Below are 12398 nucleotides of genomic sequence, written 5' to 3' on the forward strand. Positions count from 1 at the left end.
TTAGTGGCACTGGGAATCCCAGGGAGTGGCATGGGTGGCACTGGGAATCCCTGGGAGTGACATTAGTGGCACTGGGAATCTCTGGGATTGGCATTAGTGGCCCTAGGAGTCCCTGGAAGTGGCATGGGTGGCACTGGGAGTCCCTGGGAGTGGCATTAGTGGCACTGGGAGTCCCTGGGAGTGGCGTGGGTGGCACTGGGAATCCCTGGGAGTGGCATTAGTGGCACTGGGAATCTCTGGGACTGGCAGTAGTGGCACTGGGAGTCCCTGGGAGTGGCGTGGGTGGCACTGGGAATCCCTGGGAGTGGCATGGATGGTTTCCTGTGCCAGGGGTCTCCTGTGCCAGTCCCATCCCTGCTCAGTGCACCAGGAGATTTAATTCAGAGGTTTAATCAGATTTTTGGGTGTGTTTCCCTGGAAAAACCCCATGAAGGCTTATTTATCCTGGGGATTTTTTCATCCTGACATGGCAGTGCCTGAGTTTGGGGGGAAATTTGGGATTTTTCCTCTTTGTACAGAGAAGTCTTAGCCCCAGATCCACAGGCTGTGGCAGGGGTGGAGCAGCCAAGCCCTCTTGGAGGTTGGGATGTTCCCAGAGGGCTCTGGATCATCTCACAGAGCTTTAATTACCAAAATTTCCCATATCCCCTTAACTCAGGCACTCATAAAGCTCCTGTCCCACCTCAGCTTCTTGTTTAAGCTCGGGATCCTTGTGGCTCTTTCCCAGCTCAGGATTTTCCAGGATTCTTTCCCTCAGGGGTTCATTTTCACCCCAAATCCAAGCAGTAAATAAAGCAGGAGATGGCGAGTGGTGCCTGTGATTTTGTTGTGTTGAGAAATGGGATATCAGTGACTCAGAAAGGCTTTTCCAACTTAAAAATTCCATGATTCTATTCTGTAATTCCATGATTTTCAGCACTGGTTTCCTAGAGAGGCTGTGGCTTCCCCTGGATCCCTGGAAAGGTTCCAGGTTGGATGGGGCTTGGAGCAGCCTGGGACAGTGGGAGATGTCCCTGCCCATGGCAGGGGTGGCACTGGGCAGGTTTTGATATCCCTCCCACCCCAAACCACCCCATGATCCTATAAAATTGTGTTGGTGTGGAAAAAATTCCCTTGTGCTTCAGTTTAACGTGGAAAACTCCTGCTGAGGAGGAGCAGGCGCTGTGTGACGTTCATAATTTTCTTTTTAAATGAACAATTACTCTTCTGCTCCACCTGGGAGCAAAGTCTGTCTGCTCTTTTCCTGCTTTTGGGTCTGTCCTGCTATTCCCAGAGCTCTGTGGGAAGAGCAGTGAGGAATTCCCATATTCTGAGGGGCTGCTCCCGGAGCTCACCCTTCCTCCCATCTGAATTCCTGCTGGAATTCCATGGCTGTTTCCCAGATTTCCTTGCACTTAGAGGAAGCTTTCTTGAATTTGAGTTCCCTCTTCAAGCTTTCTTGAATTTGAGTTCCCTCTTGGCATTCCAGCCTCTCCTTGGAACACAACCCCCGCCGGCGCTCCGTGGGCTGAGCACCTTCCAAGTGTTTGTGTCCATGGCTCTTGTTCTGCTCCTGGGATCATCCAGGATCCCAGAGGAGGATCCTGCAGGGGAGAGGAAGAGCAGAAATCCTCTAGAATTTAGGAATTAGGAAGAAATCCTTCCCTGTGAGGGTGGTGAGGCCCTGGCACATGGTGCCCAGGAAAGCTGTGGCTGCCCCTGGATCTGTGGAAGTGCCAGGTTGGACAGGGCTTGGAGCAGCCTGGGGTGGTGAAAGCTGTCCCTGCACATGGCAGGGGGTGGAATTATTGGGATTTACGGTCTCTTCCCACCTAAACCATTCCATGGGTCTATAAACAGGTGACACAGGTGATATTTGCTCCCAGATTCTGGCAGGGAAGCAAGGCGAGCTTCCCAGAGGAGGTTTCTCCTATGGATAAAATAATTCAGATTTTCTAAATCTTCTAAACTGGTTTGGAATCTGAGGCTGAGGGGAAGGGGCTCGTCCTCTTTGTACCTTTTTGGAGAATTTTGTGTGGGTTTTGTGTGTGTGAAGTTTCCTTTAAAGCTGCATGCAGAGGGGAAGCAGCTGGAGCTCCAATGGCCAGCAGATACCTGAGGTGACTCTGGTTGAGTTCCTGGTGGTCCCCGTGAGAAATTCCCAGTTTCCAGCTGCGTTTGGTGGTGTTTATCCCAGCTGGGCGTGTTTAAAGCTCCTTCCCTGAGGAGCATTCCCAAGGCTGCTGGAGCTCCAGGAGTGTTTGGGAGTTGGATCCCTGGATCCTGAGTTGGATCCCGTGGGTCGATCCCAGCTCGGGATATGCTGTGGTTTGGGGGTGCTTCCATGTGTCGGGATGTCGGGCAGTGGCCGGTCCTGGTGGCTCCCAAATCCCCTCGTTAGCCTGATTAGCACCGGGAACGGTGCCCAGAAGAGGGGCGAGGCCGTGAATTTGGGATCTGTCAGCTCAGCCGGGAACAATGGGACACAACGTGTCACCTGTCACAGCCGGGAGCAGGACAATTAGTGATCATTCCAGCTGCCCGCAATTAACCCTTTGGGCTCCATCCACCCACGGGTGCTGCTCCCGGGCATTTGGGACAAGCCCCGCTCTTCAGGGCGTTGTTTTCCCTCAAAATTCTCCATGGAGGCAAGAGCAAGTGGGGCAAGCCTTGGCTGGGGTCTCGGCGGGCGCCGTGCAGGTGGAATTTGGGGTGTCCCTGCCCAGTGGCCACCACAGGGCGAGCAGGAGGAGGCCTGGAGTGGCCCGGTGCCTCCTCCTGCGGGGAGCGTTAGGACCCAGCGAGCCGCCGGCGCCGTGACAAGTCTGGAGCGGCACTGGCGCAGAGTGGCTCCATCGGCAGCGCTGGAATTCTCTGTATCCCTCCCTCGGAGCATCCTCGCCCAGAAAAGGGCTTCCCTCCCTCTTGGAGCGGCCGGCAGAGCCTCGGGGGAGGGGGGCGCGGGGATGCTGGGATCGGCCGGGACGCTGGGAAGCGCCGCTGGATGCTGCCGGCCGTGAGCTGGGAGAGCTGCTGGCTGCAGATCGGGAATCTCTGGAGCGCGGCAGCATGGCCCAGGGCAGGAGGCACGCGTCCGGCCGGGTAAGGGGGAGGGCTGACTCAACAGCTCCTGGCTCTGCCGGCTCCTATCGCGACAGATCGCGACGCTGTCGCAGCGAAAATAGCTGGCTTTTGTAGGGGATTCTCGAGCGTGCTCCCGTATCCCTGGAATGTGGCACCTCTCTCGCTGACAATAATGCCGGGAGGGGAGGTGGATGCTCCGGCTTGCGCCGGGGCCGGGTCTTTTGGCCGGAGTTACCTGCCCGTGTGGGTGATTACCCCACATCATTACTGCGATTAATTAATTAAGCCTCCGCTCCGGCTCAGCCCCTTGCCGGGGCTCCGGCTCAGCCTTGCCGGGGCTGCTGAGCACAAAGATCCCGGCGTGTTTTGCTGCCTGCCGCGGGCTCCCCTCCCTCCGGGCCGCTTTTCCAGGCGGCACCGAGCGATGCCGAGCTTCCTTCCGCGGGCCTGGCAAGCGCTTCCAGGTTTTTCCGTATTGCAGCTGCCCCTGGGCTGTGCGGTGCCAGCGGCCCCCCCGGCCCCGGGCCAGGCCTTTCCCGGGAGTTTCTGTCCCTGTCGCTGTGTCCCTGTGTGGCCGCCACGGTGACATTGTGTCCCAGACCCCGCCGGGCATCGCCAGCGCGTTTGGGCCTGGCTGTGCCAACTTGGCAACGACTCCAGGATGGAGCTGGGGAGGGCAGAGCCTTCCCCCCTCTCCACGGGACCCCCAGACCCTCCGTGGGCCCCGTGTCTAGCCTGCTGTGGGATCCACCAGGCCTGGAGCTGGTGGGATTTGGGCTGTGGCCGAAGGGATTTGGCTGTGGAGGGAAGACTTCCCAGCCTGGAGCCTTTTTTGCCCACCCCAGCAGGATCCCAGTGTGTGTCCATGTGGGTTTTTGGGGGCTGGAGCCCCACACCTGCTCCCCAAACCTCCCTGTTTTCCATGGGGGAGCAGGAGGATGGGGGTGAGATTCCAGCCTGAGTCCTGACAGCTTTGTCACAACAACCTGGGGGGCTCCAAGGGGATGGGGGCTCAGGGAGGGAGCAAAGCACTGGCTCCACGGGCTGATGGAGGGAGATGTGGCAGGACTGGGAGTCCTGGGGGTCCCAGGACAGCACTGTGAGTAGATTACCCCTGTTTGGCTCACATGGATTTTGGAATGGCACTGCAGAGACCACAGCTGTGCTGGCCTTTCCTGGGGCTGGAGCCACTGGCCACCCCGGCCGTGTCCCTTCCGGGTTTTGGGGGCGCTGCTCCTGGTGTCCCGAGACACCCACACCCTCCCGGTTTGGCAGCCTGGAATCCAGTGCCACCATGACTTCATGCCAGTGCCACATCCTGGTGTCACCCGCGGCAGCCACCCGCCGTGCCAGGGTGCTCCCTCCTTTCCACAGGGCTGTCGTGGCAGCAGCACCAGGCTCAAAGCCAGAATTCTCCCCAAGTCTTTTCCCTCTTCCAGCTTTGTGGGCAGCACCTGGAATTTGGGTCTTGGCTGAGCTGGCTGCTCGGGATTCTCCCGAAACTTGATCTGAGCTGTGAGTGGCAGTTTGAGGCTCCATCAGTCTCACCTGCGTGGGGGAGGCGCTCCTGAAGGAACGCTGAATATTCCAGGGCTGAGCGGAACGCTGGAGCCCTCAGCTTTGCATGGAGCACAGGGGTGACCCAAATCACTGGGAATTCATCCCATCTTCAGTGCCTCGCCACCAGGACCTTCACATAGCAGAGCAGACAGTCTGTGGGTGTCTATCACTCTTCAAAAAGGGGGGAAAATGGGAAAATGCTGGATTTTGAAGTGGTGCCAGGCGGGAAGTTGTGGGGACAGTCTCTGGTGGTGGTGGCAGCACAGCCGCATGCTTGTCCCTCACCTGGTGTCCCTGGATGGCAGTTCTGGGATGTGGGACAGGCTCCTCCTGGGCTGCTGGCTGCTCCAGAGGTTCAGCATTCCTGGTTGTCCCGTTCCCACCACCTGCCCCGTGCCCTGCTCGGATCTCCTCAGCTGTGCCCCGCTGCCTTCACTGTGAATGCCTGGATTTCTCATTTCCTGGGATTTAGGAGCTTATTCCCCTTCCAGACCGAGGGTGACAGGGCTGTCACTGTGAGTGGCCTCAGCCCTTGTGGCTTCCCACAGTTCTGCTCCTCCATCCTCTTCCTTTGCTGTCCAAACCCCCATTCCCAGGACTGGGGGATCCCGAGCGTGCTCCTCTGGGAAGGTCGGCGTGGCAGAGGGGATCCACGAGGAGCTGGCCTGGGAAGCTGAGGGAATTCTGGGCTGTGTCACCACCTGCTGTGCCATGGTGCCCCCAGTGATGACTGTCCCCATGTTTGTCCCTCAGGGATTGTCACCACGGCCGGGAGGTGTGACCACAGGTGTGTCCATCCCACCCGCTTCCAGCTGGGACGGTTCTTCCTCTCGTAAAACCTGCATTAACCTTGGTTTGAATCCTCATGGGAATTCCAGCTGGGGGTTTCTCCGTTGCATTGGAGCTTCCAGGTGTCTCACAGACCAATTTCTGATTAATTGGAAACAGAAGAGACCCAGTGCTTGCTCCTGAGGGGTGGCATGGGGTGGGAGAGATTAATCCTGGGCTCTCCTTCTTTTCCCAAGTGCGAAAGACTTGGGAGAAGTTTCTGTGAAATTAGTGCTGGTTGGCAAATGTCCATCAGGGACAGGCTGGGAGAGCTGGGCATGTCCAGCCTGGAGAAGGGAAGGCTCCAGGGAGAGCTCAGAGCCCCTTGCAGGGCCTGAAGGGGCTCCAGGAGAGCTGGAGAGGGAATGGGGACAAGGGACAGAGGGACAGGACCCAGGGAATGGCCAGAGGTACCCCAGGGCTTGGAATGTGTCACATCCGAGGGATCTTACCTGGCTGCAGGTGCCAAATGGACGCCTGGAGGGATAAAAACTCCTGCTTCAGGAACCTTCCCGTGTCCTGGGGATTTGGGATTTTCCTCTGGGCTCTGCTCTCATTTTCCCTAACACCTGGGACACGATTTTCCAGGTGCTCTCAGGATGTTGCTGCCAGAACTTTGGGAGATATTTGGGTCTGGAGCATCAATTTTTCCTTTGGGGCTTTGGGTTTCTTCGTTGTTTGATGGCTTTTGGGTCTTAATAGAAGATTATTTTGTGACCTTTGATTTCTGCCAGTTGTGTTTGGATGAAACCTGGAATTCAGGCTCGTGGGAAAATCCACATCCCTGCTTTTAGTCACAAAACCCCAAACTCAGTGGTTCACTCTGCATTCCAGCCTCGGGAGGAGATGTGCAAGGGAAGGGGGTGGTTTGTTAGGATTCCAGGAGCTTCCAAAGTCCCCAGGGTTCTTCCACAGGCTGAGAATTCCCTGAATGTCCCAAACCCCCTGTGGCTGAGGTTTGTCTGCAGGGCCTCCCCAGCCCTTCTGGGAGAAAGGGGCTCTGTTTTCCTGGGATAAAGAGCAAATTCTTCGGCTGAAGCCAGGCCCAGAGCGACCAAAACCCCACATTTCTGCACAATGACCAGAACCAGTGACACATGGGGTGGGGGGAATGCCAAACTGGTTCCGTTTTGGGGATTGCTGGGAGGTTGGGATGAGTGGGAAGATGGAGCTGAGCAGGACAGGGAACATCTGTGTCCCCTCTGGGATAAGAGGCAGTGGGATTGAAAGGTGTCAGGGTTTTGAGGATCTTCAGAAGATCTGGAGAGGGGCTTTGGACACGGGCTTGGAGTGATAGGGTGCAGGGAATGGCTTCCCACTGGAAAAGGGGAGATTTGGGTCGGATATTGGGACGGAATTCCTCCCTGTGAGGGTGGGCAGGCCCTGGCACAGGGTGCCCAGAGAAGCTGTGGCTGTCCCTGGAAGTGTCCAAGGCCGAGTTGGACAGGACCTGGAGCACTCTGGGACAGCGGAAGCTGTCCCTGCCCATGGAAGGGGGTGGACTTGTTGGCATTTAAGGTCCCTTCCCACCCAAACCATTCCAGAATTCCATGATTAATCTGTTTTGCTCAGGTTGATTGCAGAGCAGGAGGCGTTGGGGATGGATCCCAACAAATTTCCCTGGCATTTCAATAATCCTGAGGGTCTCCAGTACCCGTGGAATTCCTCACATCCATCGCCTCATTGCTGCTCCAAGAGCATTGATGACCTGGCTAACCCCACCTAAACCCAGGGGCATCCCGGAATGTCACACTTGGAGTGTCCTGGTGCCTGCTGAAATAGAAATATGGATGTAATGTTTATGACATGGAATCATGGAATTGTTGAGGTTTTAAATCCCTCCCGGGGTGGGGATTCCATCAGTGTCCTGGGCTGGAGGAATTTTCCCATCTAAACCTCCCCTGGCGCAACCTGAGGCCGTTTCCTCTCTCCCACCTGGAAAGCTGCTGGACTTTCCCACCCACATTCCAAGGTGGGACACCAGGAGTCCAGGCATGCCAGGAACAGCAGGGGGGCCACCATGAAGGGATGGGACAGCAACCCCTGTCTGCTTCTGGGCACAGAATTCCACGGCTGGAAAACCATGGGAATGCTGATAAAATGGGAGAAGACGGAGCATGAGTTGGTTAAGGCTGACCAACTGTGCTGCTCTCGTGGTTTTTCCCCCTGCCCAGGGCTTATAAAAATGTTATAAAAGGGGATGAATCAGCTTTGTGAGTGGTCACAGCTGGCTGTGCCATGGTTTGTGGCTCCTGTTGGGGAGCCGAAGGAATTACCCAAAATAAAAAGAGCTGGAGCACGCGCGCGGGGCCGGAGGGAGATGAACCATCCCGATATCCGCCCCTTGTGTCCGTCCCACCTTTCTGAACCGCTCTTTCCCCTGTTGCCAGGCCTCCAGCACGGGCAGGATGAGCGCAGACGGCGGCAGCAAGCCCCTCAAGGTGGGCTCCCGCGTGGAGGTCATCGGCAAGGGCCACCGCGGCACCGTGGCCTACGTGGGGGCCACCCTGTTCGCCACCGGCAAATGGGTCGGGGTCATCCTGGACGAGGCCAAGGGCAAGAACGATGGCACGGTGCAGGGCAGGAAGTACTTCACCTGCGAGGAGAACCACGGCATCTTCGTGAGGCAGTCCCAGGTGGGCGAGATCCCGGGGTCCTCGGGGTCGTGGCTTGCTTGTTAAATACAGGGAAACAGCCCTGGGGATTTTGGGATTCTCCATCTCCCACAGGGGAGGGAACAGCAGGCTCCAAAGCCAGGTGGAATCTCACCCTCCGCAGAGTTCTTGAGGTTCTGGAATGAAAGCAGCGTGGTGAATTCCTAGTTGTTCCATTCTGCTGCCCAGCCCGGTGCTGCCCTGTATTTACCACCTGCAGCAGGTGGAGTTTGGGATTGATCTCAGATGTTTGCCTGGAAGCAGATCCAAGGAATTGTAATTAAATTGTGTTTACCTGGAAGGAGATAAAACACACGGTGTGGGTGTGGCTGCTGAGATTTGCTGCTCGTGTGCTGCAGCAGGAGCCAGGAGCTCCCTCCAGAGCAAACTTCCTCCAGGTGGATTCCTGGGTCACCTTCCAAGGACACCGGAGCCCCAGCCAGCTCCTGTCCCCTCCCTGGCACAAAGGGACTGCTTTGTGTCCCACCCCATGGCCTCTCATTGCCAGGACCTTGGGATTGGGTGACAGAGGGAAGCTGAGCATGAAATGAGGGCATTTGGGTCCTGGGGTCCACCCCAGCATCCACTGTGCCGTCCATTGGAAGGGCCTTTGGATCACGCATGGTCAGAGGCTGCAGCAATGGCTCATCCAGGAGAGATTGCAGGAATCACTTTAGGAGGACTCCAGCCTCTCACTGCTTCAGCTCGAGGGAAAACGATCCCCATCCTTTAAATAATGGGATAAACACAGAGAGCTGAACCCACCAGAGCTGGAGGCAAACTCACCAGGAAGCTTTTCATGTTCTTATCCAACCCTAAACGCCGTTGGTGTGTAGGAATTGCTGGATGGAGCTCTGCTGCTCTCCTGGCATCACCATGGAGATTTCCCAAATGTGATTCCAGCACACTCCCAGTTCCCGCATTAAAACTGGACACATGGACCCGGCTCCTTTGTCCACGTCTCTTGGCCTCTCCATCCAGCTGGGAGAGGCTTTGAGGGGTTTACGGGGAAAAGTTTGGGTCTGCAGGACCAGGAGGGACCCCAAGGCCCACCCAGTGCCATCCCCTGACAGTCAGGGACACCTTCCACTGTCCCAGGCTGCTCCAATCCCACCTGGCCTTGGACACTTCCAGGGATCCAGGGGCATCCACAGCAAATCTGGGAATTCCAGCCCCTCCTCACCCTCACAGGGAGGAATTCCTTGCCAAGATCCCAGGCCAATCTTCCCTTTTCCAGTGGGAAGCCATTCCCCTTTTTTGTCGCCTCATCCTCTGGGCCGGGTGTGCAGCGAGTGATGCTCAACCCCCGCCCCAAATTCCAGAGCTGGGAAGGGATGGGGACACAGCTGGAGCAGAGGTGGGAAGCAGGAGGGACAAACAGCCCCCAGATCCCCCAAATCCTCCGTCCCAGAGCAAAGCTGTGGAGGCAGGGCTGCCCCAGCAGGTCCAGAGCTGATCCTGAGCCACCCTGGGGCACAGGGAGCGTCCCCGGTGTCCCCCAGGGCACAGAGGGGGGACCCCACCCCTGGCACCCCTCGGCAGGGGCAGGGAGGGGCAGAGGGTGCTGGGCACAAGGCTCTGGGTGGGGCTGGATGCATCCCCCATCCCTGGCAGTGTCCAAGGGACAGGGACAGCACTTGGAGCATCCTGGGACAGTGGGAGGGGTCCCTGTCCACGGCAGGGGTGGCACTGGGTGGGATTTAAGGTCCTTTCCCACCCAAACTATTCCATGATTCCCTGATTCTACCCAAGCTGGCAATTCCAAGCATGGCTGTTCCTTTTCTGGTGTGTGGAAATCCCTGATTTTGGCATCACCTGGAGCTGCCTTTGGCAGATGAGCTCGATGGACACGATGTGCCCAGTCTCTGGTGGCAGTTCCCAGTGTCACTCCAGATGCAGCCCTGCTGTGTCCCTGTCCCCAGCCTCTCCAGCAGCTCTGGAATTCCCTCCTAGGCTGAACCTGCTGGGAAACCCCCAGACCACTCAGAATTCCCACCCTGCATGGCTGTAGGTGTCGTGATTTCCTTGGCATCATCTTTTCCTCGGTCTCTTTGTGGCTTTTCATTCACATTTCATCATTGCTGGTGTTGGGAACCTTCCCGAAATGGAATTCCTGTCTGACAGCTTCCCAGGTTATTTTGATTTTTAAGCTGAGCTCGCAGGTGGGAGGTGGTGATGGATCAGGCAAATTCCTGCAGGAACAATTTGGGAGGTGCTGATCTGAGGAACAGGGATGGTTCTCTCTCAGGGATCTAATCCCTCCCGACCTCATTTTCCATGTTTATCCAGCAAAAATGCACCTAAAAATAGTTCAAAAGAAAAATCCCTGAATCTGGAGCGGATGTTCTGGGCTGTCATATCCAGAGCTTTGTCCTTCCTCGTTGCCTGTGTGAATATTCCATGTTCCCAATGAAAATAAGGAGTGTGTGGCTGTTTTCAGAAGGGTTGATGGCAAAGCCAGAATGATGAAAGTAAAAATCTGTGCCAAAACCATGGGATCTGCTCTGCTGAACCCACTCCCAGAGGGATCTGTTCCCTGGTCTCCCTGTTTGGGAATTTTGGGCAAGGATGGTCGTTGTGTTTTTTCCAGATCCAAGTGTTTGAGGATGGAGCGGACACAACATCCCCAGAAACCCCGGAATCTGCTGCCATGAAGGTCCCCAAGAGAGGTATGGCCCAGCTGGGAAATCCTTCCCAGAGAGGTGGGAATCCTCAGTGGAGGGGATGGGAAATTATTCCTGAAGGGGATGGGGAATCCCTCCTGGAGATGTGGGAATCCTTCCCGGAGAGATTGGAAATCTCTCTTGCAGGGGTGGGAATCCTTCCTGAAGAAATGGGACCTCTCTCTTGGAGGGGTGGGAATCCTTCCTGGAGAGATGGGAAATCTTTCCTGGAGAGTTTGGAACTCTCCCTTGGAGGGGTGGGAATCCTTCCTGGAGAGATTGGAAATCTCCCTTGGAGGTGTGGGAATCCTTCCTGAAGAAATGGGAAATCTTTCCTGGAGAGTTTGGAAATCTCCTTTGGAGGGGTGGGAATCATTCCTGGAGAGATTGGAAATCTTTCCTGGAGAGTGTGGAAATCTCCTTTGGAGGGGTGGGAATCATTCCCGGAGAGATTGGAAATCTTTCCTGGAGAGTGTGGAAATCTCCTTTGGAGGGGTGGGAATCATTCCTGGAGAGATTGGAAATCTTTCCTGGAGAGTTTGGAAATCTCCTTTGGAGGGGTGGGAATCATTCCTGGAGAGATTGGAAATCTCCCTTGGAGGGGCGGGAATCCTTCCTGGAAAGGTGGGAAATCCTTCCTGTAAGGAAGGGGGAAATGACTGAATATTTCCCAGAGGGCACACAGACCCACTGGACCACTCTGAGCCTGTGGAATTGCAACATCCCTGTGGAGCTGGAGCATCCGTGTCTCCGTGCCCCGTTCCCCCCCGGGGGCAGGGATCCCTTCCCGCTCTCCTCTGAGCATTCCTCCCCCATTTCCCACATCCGCCGGCCCCGCTGTTCCTGGCTGCGGGCCCGGCCAGGCTTCCCTCCCTCCGTCCGAGCTTTGCTTTGTCGGGAATGTTTTCCGCAGGCGCTGCGGGATCCCGGGAGCTGCCGGAAGGGGCTCTGCCAGCTTCCTGCCTTGGCTGCTCCCTCGGCTCCGTGTGCCAAGCCGGGAGCTCCGTGTGGGAAGTGTTTGTGGGATCGGGATTCATGGGTCGGGGTGGGCTGGGGGTGGTGGGTGGGATTTCTCCTCTCCTAGGAAGTAGGAGGTAAAATTAGTTGGGAAGAATGGAATGGACCCTTCCTTGCTCTCTGCCTTGGATGCTGCCGTAGAGTCGTGGAATCATTTAGGCTGGAAAAGCCCTCGGACACCCCCGAATTCCCCAGCACCGCCCAGGCCACCACTGGCCATGTCCCCAAGTGCCACATGCACAGGGCTGGTAAATCCCCCCAGGGATGGGGACTCCACCCCTGCCAGGGCTGGACAGCCCTTTCCAAGAAGGAATTTCCCCAATATCCAACCTGGCACTGCCTGAGGCCGTTCCCTCTCATCCTGTCCCTGTTCCCTGGGAGCAGATCCCGACTCCCACCTGGCTCCAGGAATTCAGGGAGTTTTGGAGAGCCAGAAGTTTCCCCCTGATCCCCTTTTTCTCCAGGCTGGGCCCCTTTCCCAGCTCCCTCAGCTGCTCCTGGAGCTCCAGCCCTTTCCCAGGATGTTGGGTTGGGACAGATGGACACCGGTCCCAGCCCTCCCATCCCGGCATCCCGGAGCAGGAGGAGCCCGGGCTGCAGGTGGGGTGTGGGA

The 12398-nt window shown here is 56.8% G+C and overlaps 2 protein-coding genes across 9 annotated transcripts in view; one reads left to right on the forward strand and one right to left on the reverse strand.

Annotated features, from left to right (window-relative positions):
- The window catches only part of DCTN1 (dynactin subunit 1), a 58102-nt gene that overhangs the window by 8631 nt on the left and 37073 nt on the right, over positions 1–12398 (forward strand). For 3 of the 8 annotated variants that reach the window (XM_068189129.1, XM_068189131.1, XM_068189132.1), the window contains exons 1-3: positions 2808–3081; positions 7842–8087; positions 10696–10774. In XM_068189129.1, the coding sequence (XP_068045230.1) occupies positions 3049–3081; positions 7842–8087; positions 10696–10774 (358 nt within the window). In that variant the 5' untranslated portion in view covers positions 2808–3048. Of the gene's footprint in view, positions 1–2807; positions 3082–7841; positions 8088–10695; positions 10775–12398 lie in introns of those variants that run through there. The other 5 variants (XM_068189130.1, XM_068189133.1, XM_068189136.1 and 2 more) reach the window with 3 other exon arrangements.
- The window catches only part of IDH3B (isocitrate dehydrogenase (NAD(+)) 3 non-catalytic subunit beta), a 66264-nt gene that overhangs the window by 2012 nt on the left and 51854 nt on the right, over positions 1–12398 (reverse strand). The window lies entirely within an intron of this gene.

Source organism: Anomalospiza imberbis, chromosome 4 (genome assembly GCF_031753505.1).
Source record: "Anomalospiza imberbis isolate Cuckoo-Finch-1a 21T00152 chromosome 4, ASM3175350v1, whole genome shotgun sequence".
NCBI classification, from domain to species: domain Eukaryota; kingdom Metazoa; phylum Chordata; class Aves; order Passeriformes; family Viduidae; genus Anomalospiza; species Anomalospiza imberbis.